The sequence below is a fragment of the Aquarana catesbeiana genome, linkage group LG07, assembly GCF_042186555.1.
Source record: "Aquarana catesbeiana isolate 2022-GZ linkage group LG07, ASM4218655v1, whole genome shotgun sequence".
NCBI lineage: Eukaryota > Metazoa > Chordata > Amphibia > Anura > Ranidae > Aquarana > Aquarana catesbeiana.
The window spans coordinates 167,206,766-167,220,663 of NC_133330.1; the positions used below are offsets into that span (position 1 = coordinate 167,206,766).

The following is a 13,898-nucleotide window of genomic DNA, read 5'->3' on the forward strand; positions in this document are numbered from 1 at the left end:
CTCCCAAAAGTGAGTACACCCCTCACATTTTTTGTAAATGTATTATATCTTTTCATGTGACAACACTGAAGAAATTACACTTTGCTACAATGTAAAGTAGTGAGTGTACAGCTTGTATAACAGTGTCAATTTGCTCCCCCATCAAAATAACACACAGCCATTAATGTCTAAACCGCTGGCAACAAAAACGAGTACACCCCTAAATGAAAATGTCCAAATTTGGCCCAAAGTGTCAATATTTTACAGCACTGCCTTAACCCTCTTGGACATGGAGTACACCAAAAGCTTTACAGGTTGTCACTGGAGTCCTCTTCCACGCCTCCATGACATCACAGAGCTGGTGGATGTTAGAGACCTTGTGCTCCTCCACCTTGCGTTTGAGGATGCCCCACAGATGCTCAATAGGGTTTAGGTCTGGAGACATGCTTGGCCAGTCCATCATCTTTACCCTCAGCTTCTTTAGCAAGGCAGTGGTCATCTTGGAGGTGTGTTTGGGGTCGTTATGTTGGAATACTGACTTACAGCCCAGTCTCCGTAGGGAGGGGGATCATGCTCGGCTTCAATATGTCACAGTACATGTTGGCATTCATGGTTACCTCAATGAACTGTAGCTCCCCAGTGCCGGCAGCACTCATGCAGCCCCAGACCATGACACTCCCACCACCATGCTCGACTGTAGGCAAGACACATTTGTCTTTGTGCTCCTCACCTGGTTGCCGCCCCACATGCTTGACACCATCTGAAAAGAATAAGTTCATCTTGGTCTCATCAGACCACAGGACATGATTACCGGAACCCATGTCCTTAGTCTGCTCGTCTTCAGCAAACTGTTTGCAGGCGTTCTTGTGCATCATCTTTAGAAGAGGCTTCCTTCTGGGACGACAGCCATGCAGACCAATTTGATGAAGTGTGCGGCATATGGTCTGAGCACTGACAGGCTGACCCCCCACCCCATCAACCTCTGCAGCAATGCTGGCAGCACTCATATGTCTATTTCTCAAAGAACCTCTGGATATGACACTGAGCACGTGCACTCAACTTCTTTGGTCAACCATGGCAAGGCCTGTTCTAAGTGGAACCTGTCCTGTTAAACTGCTGTATGGTCTTGGCCAGTGTGCTGCAGCTCAGTTTCAAGGTCTTGGCAATCTTATAGCCTAGGCCAGAGTTTCTCAACTCCAGTCCTCAAGGCGCCCCAACAGGTCATGTTTTCAGGCTTTCCATTATTTTGCACAGGTGATTTGATCAGTTTCACTGCCTTAGTAATTACCACAGCTTTTTTATCTGAGGGAAATCCTGAAAACATGACCTGTTGGGGCGCCTTGAGGACCGGAGTTGAGAAACACTGGCTTAGGCCATCTTTATGTAAAGCAACACTTCCTTTTTTCAGATCCTCAGGACTTCTTTGCCATGAGGTGTCATTTTGAACTTCCAGTGACCAGTATGAGAGATAACACCAAATTTAACACACCTGCTCCCCATTCACACCGGAGCGTTTTCAGCTCATAAAATGCCCAACAAGCAAAATCCCATTCATTTCAGAGGCTTAGTCAGTCCTTGAAGAACCAAAGATAAATCCTACTTGGGAAAACTAATAGGAGGCCTAGGCCTAATTTTTGCCATAGCTTTTAAAAAAAAAAAAAAAAAAAAAAAAAAATCTAAATTATCAAGAGTTCTGTGGATAGGGTCTTTTCCAGAAAAACTGATAATGCAGTTACCTGCGTCTTGAGGGTACTTGCTGCTAAACCTGTCTCCATTCCTTCCTGGGAGAAATTCTAAAATTGAAATAGTGCTAATAAAATTAAAGTAAGTTGAAATAAGTTCTTGCTGGAACACCAGGAATTGTAACGCTTCCAGACTTTAAAATAAATTGCCCTGGTGACCTTCTTTCAACTTGCTAGAAGCGTGTTTAGCTTTTTTGATAGTCCCCTTTTCCTTAGAATTCCTTCCTCAGAAACCAGGCGGTTGGTACGCTGGATCTGGGTGAAGAATTTAACCTTGTCCCAGAAGGCCCACCCTGATAATGGTAATCTCCAGGGAGGTTTCGATGAGAGATTCATTGGGGTTGAGAACCAGGGTCTCTTTGACCAATAGGGAGCAATGAGGATCAGATCCGTGGACTATCCTGAATCTTGCTAACACCCTTGGTATTAACTGAAACGGGGGGGGGCGCAAGCCAGGGGGAAGTCTCATTTGTGAGTTAATGCTTGATCCTATCTCTGGAGAGAGAAGAAAAACAAATGTTTTTTCGCATTCATTTGGTTTGCAAAAAAGGTCCACCTGAGGAAGACCCCAACTTCCGGTCATTATCTGGAATATCTCTTGGTTTGATGACCATTCCGCTACCCTTACTTCCCTTGTGCTGATAAGGTCTGCTAGGATGTTTTCCATGCCTTTCAGATGGACTGCGGACAGCAAAGCCAGATTGTGTTCTGCCCAGCTCAGGATTTGGTGAGCTAGTTCCATCAGGGTCTTGCTCCTTGTAGCCCCCTGCTTTGTTAGGTATAATACCACCGCCATGTTGTCCGATATCACCTGCACATGCTGTTCCCTTTGAGCCTGCAGGAAAAATAGGAGGCTTAGATGGATAGCCTTTAACTCCCTCCAATTTGAGGACCTTCTTGCCCTGTGTTGTCTGTTCTTTGAGGTGAGCTCCCCACCCCCATGCGCTCACATCTGTCGTTAATCTCCGAGTTACCGGAAAAGTCCAGGGGAGTCCTTATGGAGGTGTTCCTCTGGTCTCTCCACCACCAAAGTGATCTTTTTGCCTTTGTTCCCATTTTGAACTTCTTTTCCAGAGGTTCCTGGGGTGTCCAATTCAGTAGAATGTCTGACTGCAGACGTCAAGCATGAAGCCTGGCCCACTGCACTGAAGGGACTGCTGCTGTCAACAGGCCTAGAACTGACATGGCTTCCCTTACTGAAACCTCGGTGTTGGTTTGAAGTGTTCTCAGGGCTATCTGCATTTTTTTTTCTACCTTCTCTTGTGGGAGGAAGATTCCTTGTTCTATTGAATCCATTTCGTATCCCAGGAACCTTACTCGTTGAGACGGTACCAGATTTGATTTCTGAAGGTTCAGAAGCCAACCTAAGCTGTTTAGATGTCCCTGGGTTACTTGCAGATTAACCACTACCTGGTCTTTTGATTCTGCGAACAGTAGTAGATCATCCAGGTAAGGCACTATAGAGATCCCCTTCAGTCTCAGGGACTCCAGAGCCTCTGCCATCACTTTTGCGAACACTCTGGGAAAGGAAGAAAGGCAGAAGGGCAGCACCCTGAACTGAAGGTGCCAAATCTCTCCCCTCCCTAAACTGACTGCTAGTCGCATTAATTTCTGCGAAGAAGCTGCAATTAGTATGTGGATATATGCATCCCTTAGGTCGATGGATGCCAGGTAACAGCTGAGGGTGAGTAGATTCTTCACAGAGAAAATCGTGTCAATCAGGAACCTTTTGTACTTTATAATTCGGTTCAGAATCTTCAAGTTGAGAAACAGACGGAATTCCCTTGATGGCTTCTTGACCAAAAAGGGGGGAGAAAAAAACCCCCTCCCTTCCTGGTCCTTTGGGACTTGGGAAGTAACACCCTGTTGCATCAGTTCTCTCAAAAGAGACGTCATAGCCAGGGCCTTTTCCTGATCCCTCTGAAGGTTTGTAATGTAAAACCGGCTTCGAGGGGGGCGGTCTGAAAATTCTAGCTGATAACCTTGACTGGATGAGATTCAGAACAAACTGGCTTTTTTTTTGCTTTTTCCCCCCAACCTGACAGGGAGGCTTGCAGCCTTCTGCCTACTGGGAGATGGTCGTCATTGCTTTGAGGTTTGGTCAGGAGGTCCAAAAAGCACCCCTCCTCTGTCTTTCCCCTGCTGGGGGTTCCAGAGTCTTTTCTGAATCTGATCTTTTTCTTTATGGGCTTGCTGAAAAGGATGAAAGCTCTTCCTTTGCTGCACCACTTTCTTTTTCTGCAGAAAAGCTTCCTTCTTATCCACCGTCCTATAAAGGACGGTCTCTAATTCTGGCCCAAACATCAGATCTCCTGGTAAAAGGTAATTCTGCACAAACTTCACTTTTGATGCCGAGTCCCCTGACCAGGTTTTAAGCCAGAGAGCCCACCGGGCTGAATTAATAAGGGCTGAACATCTGGCCGACATCCTGAAGGATTCTGCCGAGGCGTTTGCCATGTACTTGACCACCCTTAAAAAGGGTAGGGAAGGACTCATGGCCTTTAAGTTGTTACAGCCAGCATTCCATGTTTCTGGCCACTACTGTAGAGGCCATTGCCAGCTTTAAGTTGAATCCCAAGCGTTCCTCAAAAGAGTCTGCCCTTTTGTCCATGGCATCTATAAACTACGCCCATGTCCTTAAATGCAAGATCCGTCCGTCTTGACACTTTGGAAAAGGCAGCATCATTTTTTTTTTTTTTTTATTCCAAATTAATGCCTCATTCTCCTCAAAAGAAAACCTTCTTTTAAGGGCAAAAAAAAACACCCCTGTCCTTTTTATGGATCCTTCCACCCCTTCCTAATTGTGTCAGCAAATACTTTATGAACCCAGAAGACTGTGTTTGTCCTCCTCTAGCCCCTGGTACATTTTGTCACGCAACGATAGTTGGGCTTTTTCTTCTTGGATTTCCAGGGTGGCATAGACTGTTTTCAGTAAGTCATCCACCTCTTCTAGCGTCAGTTTATATCTGGACGCTCTTGTTTCCTCCTCAGAGTCGATTGTTAAAGGGTACACTCTTCCTTTTCATCCGACTCACTTTCAATCAATCTAAAAGTGGTAGGAAGAAGATTGGACTGGGAGCTCTGGCCCTACTTCTTTATGAGGGAATGTACTGCCCCCGAAGTCTCTGCCAATTCTTTTCTCACTAAGGAAAAGAGCTCCTTACACTCCTGTGCGAACTCCTCCCTTACTAGTCCTGCAATGCGGCTTGGCCCATGGGAGAGAGGGAGACAATCACCACAAAAAGTGCCCCAGAGTTTCCCATCCATGCTGAGCTGCTAGTAGGATGTGCCCCTATCACATAACACAGGCGCCTCTCTTAACTGGCAGGCGCCCAGAATCCTGTCCAGGCCCATCACTGCTGGCGACTGCCTTCATCATCAGCGCCGCAGCAACTGACTGTGTCCTTTTTAGACAAGCTTCTTCCGGTGTCCCATCCAGGACTCGGAGCCGACACATGGCATGCACGCCCAATCTGAGCACAGCGCAGGCCCCGAGCACAAGGAGCAGGCAAAATCCGGCAGACCCCTACTCCTGTGAGCCAGCAGAGGGAATCGAGCATCGGAGCAAACCCCCCTCTCGTGCGGGGGGGGGGGAATGGGCAGCTTGGCTGGTCTGATGATCCAAACTGAAAAAGGTACTACCAAAACCCTCTCCTTGGAGAGAGCGCAGCCCCTCTGGTTCCCCAGCAGCACTTCCACCATGGCAGAGGAAACACTAAAACTGTTGGCAAGGTGGAGGCAGCTGAATTTAAAGGGGCGTTGTCACACAGTGTTTCCTGTGAAGAGGTGGCGCTACGCTCTCTCCAAGGTGCTGTCCTGAAAGGCGAAGGGAGAAAAACTGTCTAACTTTTTTAGCTGGCTCCTAGATTCAAAGAAACTTTGTCAAGCCCTGTCATAATGTGCTAGCTCGCACTGCATGCTAGCACATTATAAGAGACTTAGCGCGAAACAAAGCCCTTCAGAGGCGTGCTGTCACCACTGCAGAGGCTTTCATCTTCACCCGGTCTCCCTTCTGGGTCTGTGGGCTGCCGCGGCTTGAGTGGCAGAGCCGCAATGACATCACTCTTGCACATGTGCACAGGAGTCTTGGGCACGGCACACAGCTCTGAAGGAACCTTCAGCGCGCATGCGCTGGTGATGTCACCAGCTGCTGCTCACTGGAAAATCTCCTAAAAATGGTGCACGTTTAGGAGATATTCATTTTACCTACAGGTAAGCTTTTATTATAGGCTTACCTGTAGATAAAAATAAATAAAGTTTACTACCATTTCCTCCCAGCTCTAGCATTTCTTTATTAGGGTCTGGACTCCCAAGGGGCAGGAATAATCAGCCACATGACCACTGTGATTTCAATAGGATGCCTGAGCCTGGGACAATGCACACAACCACCTTGATAAAATTAGCTTCATATAACAAGCCTCCCCTTCACATCAGAGGTCCCCCTATCATATCAGAACTAGAGGTCGACCGATATGGGTTTTTCTCTGGCCGATGCCAATATTTAGAAATCGCGGTGGCCGATATATGATGCCGATTTTTTTTTTTTTTCTTTTTTTAACAGTTAGACCCCTTTCACACTGGGGTGTTTTTCAGGCGCTTTTGGGCTAAAAATAGCGCCTGTAAAGTGCCTGCAAAATGGCTCCCCTGCAGTCTCAGTGTAAAAGCCCGAGTGCTTTCACACTGAGGCGATGCGCTAGCAGGATGTAAAAAAAAAAAAAAAAAAAAAAAAAAAAAACACGTCCTGCAAGCAGCATCTTTGGAGTGGTGAATATCGTTGCTCCACCACTCCTGCCCATTGAAATGAATGCGCACCGCTGTCAAAGTGCCTGCAAAGCGTTTCGGCCGTGGCGCTTCAGGGGCGCATTTAACCCCTTCCTCAGCCGCTAGCTGGGTTATAAGCACCCCGCTAGCAGCAGAATAGCACCGCTAAAATGATTGCAATGCGCCGCTAAAACTAGCAGCGTTTTACCGTCAACGCATGCCCGCTCCAGTGTGAAAGCAGCCTTAATTAATAAGTGATACAGAAATCTTTTTACATTTAAACATTTTTTTAAACAAAACAAACCTCCAATAAGTTCACTTGTATGTATAATTTAGATAAAAAAAAAAAAAAAAAACCCCCACACACACACACACACATCTTAAATATTAAATACACAAAAACAAGGAATAGGGGCGCCTCTGAGAAGTTATCATAAAACACTTTATTTCAAACAAAATATCCACTCACATGAAGGTAGGAGAAGTCATGTACAGGAGCATGATGAGGGCTGAAGAGCTGAAAAATGCAGGACTGTAAGCAGAAGCTGTATCAATGTAGCTGAAGCACAATCAAGTCCAGGCAGGCAGGGGTGCAGATGGCTGAGCACATACACACACCGGTGTAATACAATGTCCCTGGAAGATGGTGTCAGTAGTCCAGTGGAAGAGGAAAGGCTCAGTCCAATGATGGCATAAATGTCAGTAAAGAGAGGGAGAAGGACGTCCGGCCGGATGGCTGGGCTGCGCTGTATCTCCCTGTGTGGTGAGGGGAGAGACACGGCCGTGTGTGTAGGATGGAAGTGAGGCTTGGAGAGCAGACACAGGCCGGCGCCGAGCCGTGACGTCATCAATATGTGACACGTTTCCGAAATTGCTAGCTATAGATGGATGGAATAGCCGCATTCCTTTTTCAAGGCTCGCTTCCATCCTACACACACGGCCATGTCTCTCCCCTCACCACGCAGGGACAGTGCGATCGCTGTGGAGATACAGCGCAGCCCAGCCATCCGGCCGGACGTCCTTCTCCCTCTCTTTACTGACATTTATGCCATCATTGGACTGAGCCTTTCCTCTTCCACTGGACTACTGACACCATCTTCCAGGGACATTGTATTACACCGGTGTGTGTATGTGCTCCGCCATCTGCACCCCTGCCTGCCTGGACTTGATTGTGCTTTAGCTACATTGATACAGCTTCTGCTTACAGTCCTGCATTTTTCAGCTCTTCAGCCCTCATCATGCTCCTGTACATGACTTCTCCTACCTTCATGTGAGTGGTTATTTTGTTTGAAATAAAGTGTTTTATGATAACTTCTCAGAGGCGCCCCTATTCCTTGTTTTTTCTCAGCTATTGGAACTCGCTTTTGGTTTCTTGGTGGCTGCCCTGACTGAGATAGCGGTTTTATATTACCAGTGTACACATCTGTACATCCACATTCCTGGACAATTGGGTACTACATTGTAAGGTATCTGCATATTGTGCCTTGTTACTTGTTTAAATACACAAAAACAGGTAATCAAAACTTTTGGACGAAAAAAAAAAAAAAAAAAAAAAAAAAAAAAAAGGACCAACTTTACTGCTTAGTTTTTTTTTTTTTTTTAATTCATTAGTGTATTTAAAAAAAAAAAAAAATGCTTTTGAAAGACCGCTGCGCAAATACCGTGTGACATAAAACAACCACCATTTTTATATAATATAATATATATATATTTTTTTTTTTTTAATTTTGTTTGGGGGTTCTAAGTGATTTTCTAGCAGAAAATACAGGATTTTTACCTGTAAGCAACAAGTGTCAGAAAAGATTTAGTCTTTAAATGGTTAAACTGAGAACTCAGTTCAGCTCATTGATAAAAGAGCCAAGAGATACAATGTTTCTTCTTATCAGATTTGGCAGGCTGCCCAGAGGAGGAGAATTCACTCCACAGAAAACTTCAGGCAACTTGCATTGACTTCTATTACAGAAGTCATTTGAAAGTCACGCTGAAGTTATAATCGGCCTTTTTTTTTTTTTTTTATCAGCACAATCGGCCGATGCCGATTAAGTAAAAAACTCCAAATATCGGTCGACCTCTAATCAGAATCCCCCCTTTATGCCAAAAAGCTCCCTCACATCAGAGGCATCCCCCCATCACTATATAGTGTCGTCAGCCCCCATCACATCAGACTATCCCCATCACCACAGAGTCTCTTCATCTATCTTTGATCCAGGGTAAACTAAGTCTTGTGCCTTGGCACCCTGGGTGAGAAACACTGCCCTAACATACTGTAAGCACTTTTCCTCAATAGACTGGAGCTCACGTGAAAGCTTCCTGTAATGTCCATTTCTACGCACTACAGCCAAACTGCGCTGGATAGAAATAAAATGACATTTCAATACAGTTGGAAGAAGAAGAAAAAAAGCACAGTGCAATGTGCTTCAATATCCACTGCACTGCCCCCTGCTGGCCCTCACAATATAACCCTGCATTTTTATGTGCAGGTCTGTGTGAACAGATACTAGCACGTATTATTCCAATAATCCCTCATCTAAATAACCAATATATGGAGTCCACCATCAGACATTGGTATTACTATTCTCCCGTCTGACTTTACCCATCTCATTCCACAGCCCACCCTCTAATCTGATCTGATCTGGGCCCATTCAAGCTTAGCTCAATGTGTACACAGCATAGATCCCAGTGCTGCACGTCTGAACCCCAACACACTATGCAGCCCTGGTCATTACAATTGCCCATCAGCACGTCACCTTGCTGTGTGCTGCATTGCCATAGAAGAATTGTGCGATTTGGACATCTGCTGCAGTGGATTAGTGGCCCATTTATGATTGCATTGAATTATAGCAACAAATGTTAGCACGCGCTTCTGCACTGCAGGAGACTGTACAAGTGTGAGTCCGGCCACACGGTCTGTTATAAAAAAAAAAAAAAAAAAAAAAAAAAAAAGACTGTCAGCTATGCTTTGTCCTCATAAAAGGGAGCCCATCCTAAAAAATAACAATCAATAGCGAAAACACACACACACACACTAACCTCCTACCGACTGCTCACAGTAAATATATTGTGAATGGGAGGCAAGTGCAGCGATTGGACACAGCAGGAGTATTTGCAGCAGATTTCAGCTGAAACATGCCGTTTACCTGTGTCCAATCACACACAGAGTTTTGTGTGTACAAACACACGGAACAGCAATCTGGCTGTTTGGTCTCCATGAAAAGCAGGTAGAAAAAACAGCCAGATCAATAAGTAAAAGCAGCACACTTCACATTTGGTAGGCAGTTAACCCTTGATTGCCTCTAGATGTTAACTCCTTCCCAGGAAGTGTCATTAGCACAGTGTTCATGTACAGTATTATCACTGTATTTGCATCTATAGCTACGTAAATTCCAGTACATATACCATAGTTTGTAGAAGCTATAAATTTCACACAAACCAATCAATATACACATATTGGGATTTTTTTTTAACCAAAAACCATTTTAGCTTAAATTCAGGAATTAATTTAGATTTTTTTTTTGTTGAATATGTTTTATTACAGAAAGACGAAAATATCTTATTCATTCAAAATTGTTGGTCTTTTTTTCGTTTCTATAATAATAATAATAATAATAAAAAAAAATTAAAAAAACACAGCAGTGATCAAGGATCGCCAAAGAAAGCTGTTTGACTGAAAATAAACTATATAGCACAGTGGCTAAGTGGTTAGCAATTCCGCCTGGTAGCACTGGGGCTGTCGGTTTAACCACTTGCTTACAGGGCACTTAAACCCCCCTCCTATCCAGACCAATTTTCAGCTTTCAGCGCTGACGCACTTTGAATGACAATTGCGCGGTCATACAACACTGTACCCAAATGAAATTTTTATCATTTTTTCACCACAAATAGAGCTTTCTTTTGGTGGTATTTGATCACCTCTGCGGTTTTTACTTTTTATTAAAAAAAATGTAAAAAACTGAATTTAAAAAAAAAAAAAAATGTTTATTTTTTTATATTTTGTTATAAAAAATTTTAAACGGGTAATTTTTCTCCTTCATTGATGTACGCTGATGAGGCGGCAGTGATGGGCACTGATGGGCGGCAGTGATGGGCAGCACTGGCAGGTGGCACTGATTGGCACTACAGGTGGGCATTGATAGGTGGTACTTGTGGGCATTGATAGGTGGCACTTGTGGGCACTGATGAGGCAGATGTGCCTCTTCCACTTGGGGACCGATGTCCCTCACATCCGATCGGCTTTTTTTTCTACTCGCACTGTCAGCGTGAGTAAAAAAAAAAAAAACGATTACCGATCTTTTGTTTACATCATGTGATCAGCTGTCATTGGCTGACAGCTGATCACATGGTAAGGGGCCGGGACCGGCCCCTTACACAGATCGGTGATCAGCCGAGTCTCAGTGACTCGGTGATCACAACGCGCCCGGTGCGCACCCTGTAGGGCGCGCGCAGGGAGCGTGCACAGGGGAGGCCGTCATATGACGGCCTCCCGGGAATGTAGGTCCGCGCTGTGGCCGTCATTCGGCCATAGCGCGGATGTCTAGTGGTTAAATCCCAACCACAGCACTACCTGCACAGAGCTTGTATGTTCCCCTGTGTGGGTTTCCCCTGGGTATTCTGGTGCCCTCTCGCGCTCCAAAGACACGCTGATGGGTTAATTGGTCCTAGTATGTGTATGAATGGAAGTTAGGGACCTTCGATTGTAAGCTTCTTGAGGGCAGGGACTGATATGAATGTATAATAAAATATATGTAAATTGATGGCATCATAAGTACCTGAAATGAATACAAATTTCACCTGCATACAGTGTTGTGTGACCAAGCAATTACCAGTTAAAGCAATGCAGTGCCAAATAGCAAAAAATGGCCTGGTCATGCAGGGGGGGTAAAACCTTCCGGTGGTTAAATATATGATGTACAATAATCAACATATTTTTAGGCAAAACTAACAAGTCTCTCATTGTTTACCAACACTTAATTGTTTTTTCATAATACCAGCTGAGCAGGAACCCTAAACTGAATGTACAATCTACTTCAGATTTACCAAGAGTATGGGGTTTATTTAGACCCCTTTCACACTGGGGCGGATGGCAGGCCCTATTGCGCTAAAAATAGCACCTGCCAACCGACCCGAAACAGCTGCTGCTGTGCCTCCAGTGTGAAAACCCCGAGGGCTGTCACACTGGATTGGTGCGCTGGCAGTCCTGCTAGCAGCATCTTGAAATCAATGGAACAGTGCGGCTATACTGCCAGCAAAGCGCCTCTGTAGAGGCGCTTTGCGGTGGTTTTTAACCCTTTCTCAGCCGCTAGCCGCCAACGGTAAAGCGCCGCTTACAATAGCAGCGCTTTACCGCCGGCGCTGCCCCAGTGTGAAAGGGGCCAAAGCTGGAGAAAGCAAAAATCATGTGCACAGAAACCAATCAGCTGCCAGGTTTTATTGCCAAAGCTTAACGGAACAAGCTGAAGTTAGAAGCTGATTGGCTGCCATGCACAGGTGCACCAAATTCTGAGTACAGCAGCTTTAGTAAATCTCCCCCTATGTAACATGAGGACCTATACACTGCATAGCTGTAGGTAGATGTAAAGGTACAATCAGACTCTAAGGCAGGGGTCTCAAACTGGCGGCCCTCCAGCTGTTGGGAAACTACAAGTCCCATGAGGCATTGCAAGGCTGACAGTTACAGGCATGACTCCCACAGGCAGAGGCATGATGGGACTTGTAGTTTCGCAACAGCTGAAGGGCCGCCAGTTTGAGACTCCTGCTCTAAGGTGTGCATACAATAGTCCTTGTACAGATGAAATCACTATCTGCTACTCCTCTCTCTTCTCAGCCCACACGTCCCGCTATAAGGACTGACAGCACTCTACAAATATACCAACAGGTCCACCTCGCCCCAGCCCTAAAACCTACCAGGTATTCACTCCTTCGCTCCGCCAGCAGTTGTCACCTCCCTACTTCCACTATTCTACCTCTACCAGCAGCAGCTTCAATGTTATAAGCTTCAACAATATGGAGGCGGAGACAGCTGGTCCTGGTCCTCGGCAACATGGGGCAGTGATTTTGTTTACAGCCGCACTCTGCTCCCCCTAGTGGTCAATAGTGATATAGCAGCGGAGAGCAGTTGGGATGGAATGTTTGTAGTGCAGGTGCCTCTGCTGCCACATTGCTGACAATGAATGGTATTTCCAGAATTTGCACCCACACTATAGAAGAGGAAAACCACCCACCACCCTGACCCAATCCTGGCTCCATCGATCCCCCCAATCCTATCCCAGCTCCATCCATTGTGGCAGGTTAAGGAGGAGAGCCGCACCAACGCACTAGCCTGCTTAGGGGGTGACACCATGTTTTACCGCACCAGGTGACACCAACTCTGGTGACACCGCTGGGAAAACGTATGGCTGTATAAGCTCTAACGAGCAGGGCCTCTGATTCCTCCTGTATTAAATTGTATTGTAATGGTACTGTCTGCCCTTATATTGTAAAGCGCTGTGTAAACTGTTGGTGCTGTATAAATCCTGTATAATAATAATAATGGCAGAGAAGCGATATGAGGGGAGTTTGGAGATAAAGCCACATGTCAGTGAGGGAGCAGGCAGGGAGAGCAGTGCTGCAATGGGGGGTGTGCTCAGAGGTTGTGTATTACCACAAGTCATATTCTCTGATTGGTTTGCGCAAAAGTTATCGCGTCTACAAAATAGGGGATAGATGTATGCATTTTTATTATTTTTTTTTTTTTATTAGTAATGGCGACGATCTGCAATTTTTTTTTGTGACTGCGACATTGCGGTGGACAGATCAGAGACTTTTGACACTATTTTGGGACCATTGGCATTTATACAGCAATCAGAGCTATAAAAATGCACTGATTACTGTGTAAATGTCACTGGCGGGGAAGGGGTTAACACTAGGGGGCGATTAAGGGGTTAAGTGTGTTCCCTGGGCATGTTCTAACTGTAGGGGGGATGGGCTCACTAGAACATGACAGAGATCACTGCTCCCGATCACTGGGAGCAGTAGATCCCTGTCATGTTGCTAGGCAGAACAGGGAAATGCCTTGTTTAAATAGACATCTCCCTGTTCTGCCTCTCTGTGTCACGATCGCGGGCCACCAGCGGACTTCGTGTCTGCGGGACCCGCGGCCACCGCCGGCATCGCACACGCTCCCGCTAGCCGCCGATGGCACAGCAACGTACAGGTGCGTGGGTTCAATGACACCAGTGGTGTCATTTAACACAAAAGAGAACTGGGGATGGTCTGTGAGAAAGAGCAGCAGAAAGAAGTTGAGTGCATATATGTATATATACAGTGCCTTGAAAAAGTATTCACACCCCTTGAAATTTTCCACATTTTGTCATGGTACAACCAAAAACGTAATTATATTTTATTGGAATTTTATGTGATAGACCAACACAAAGTGGCACA

General features: G+C 45.6%; 1 protein-coding gene across 3 annotated transcripts in view; it reads right to left on the minus strand.

Annotated features, from left to right (window-relative positions):
* Nucleotides 1–12,533, minus strand: part of ALDH9A1 (aldehyde dehydrogenase 9 family member A1) — a 98,254-nt gene extending 85,721 nt beyond the window's left edge. Inside the window, exons 1-2 of one of the 3 annotated variants that reach the window (XM_073592855.1) lie at nt 12,384–12,477; nt 9,230–9,389 (exon numbers count right to left, since the gene is read on the minus strand). In XM_073592855.1, the coding sequence (XP_073448956.1) occupies nt 9,230–9,276 (47 nt within the window). In that variant the 5' untranslated portion in view covers nt 9,277–9,389; nt 12,384–12,477. Of the gene's footprint in view, nt 1–9,229; nt 9,390–12,383 lie in introns of all 3 variants that reach the window. The other 2 variants (XM_073592856.1, XM_073592857.1) reach the window with 2 other exon arrangements.
* Between the last annotated feature and the right edge of the window lie 1,365 nt (nt 12,534–13,898).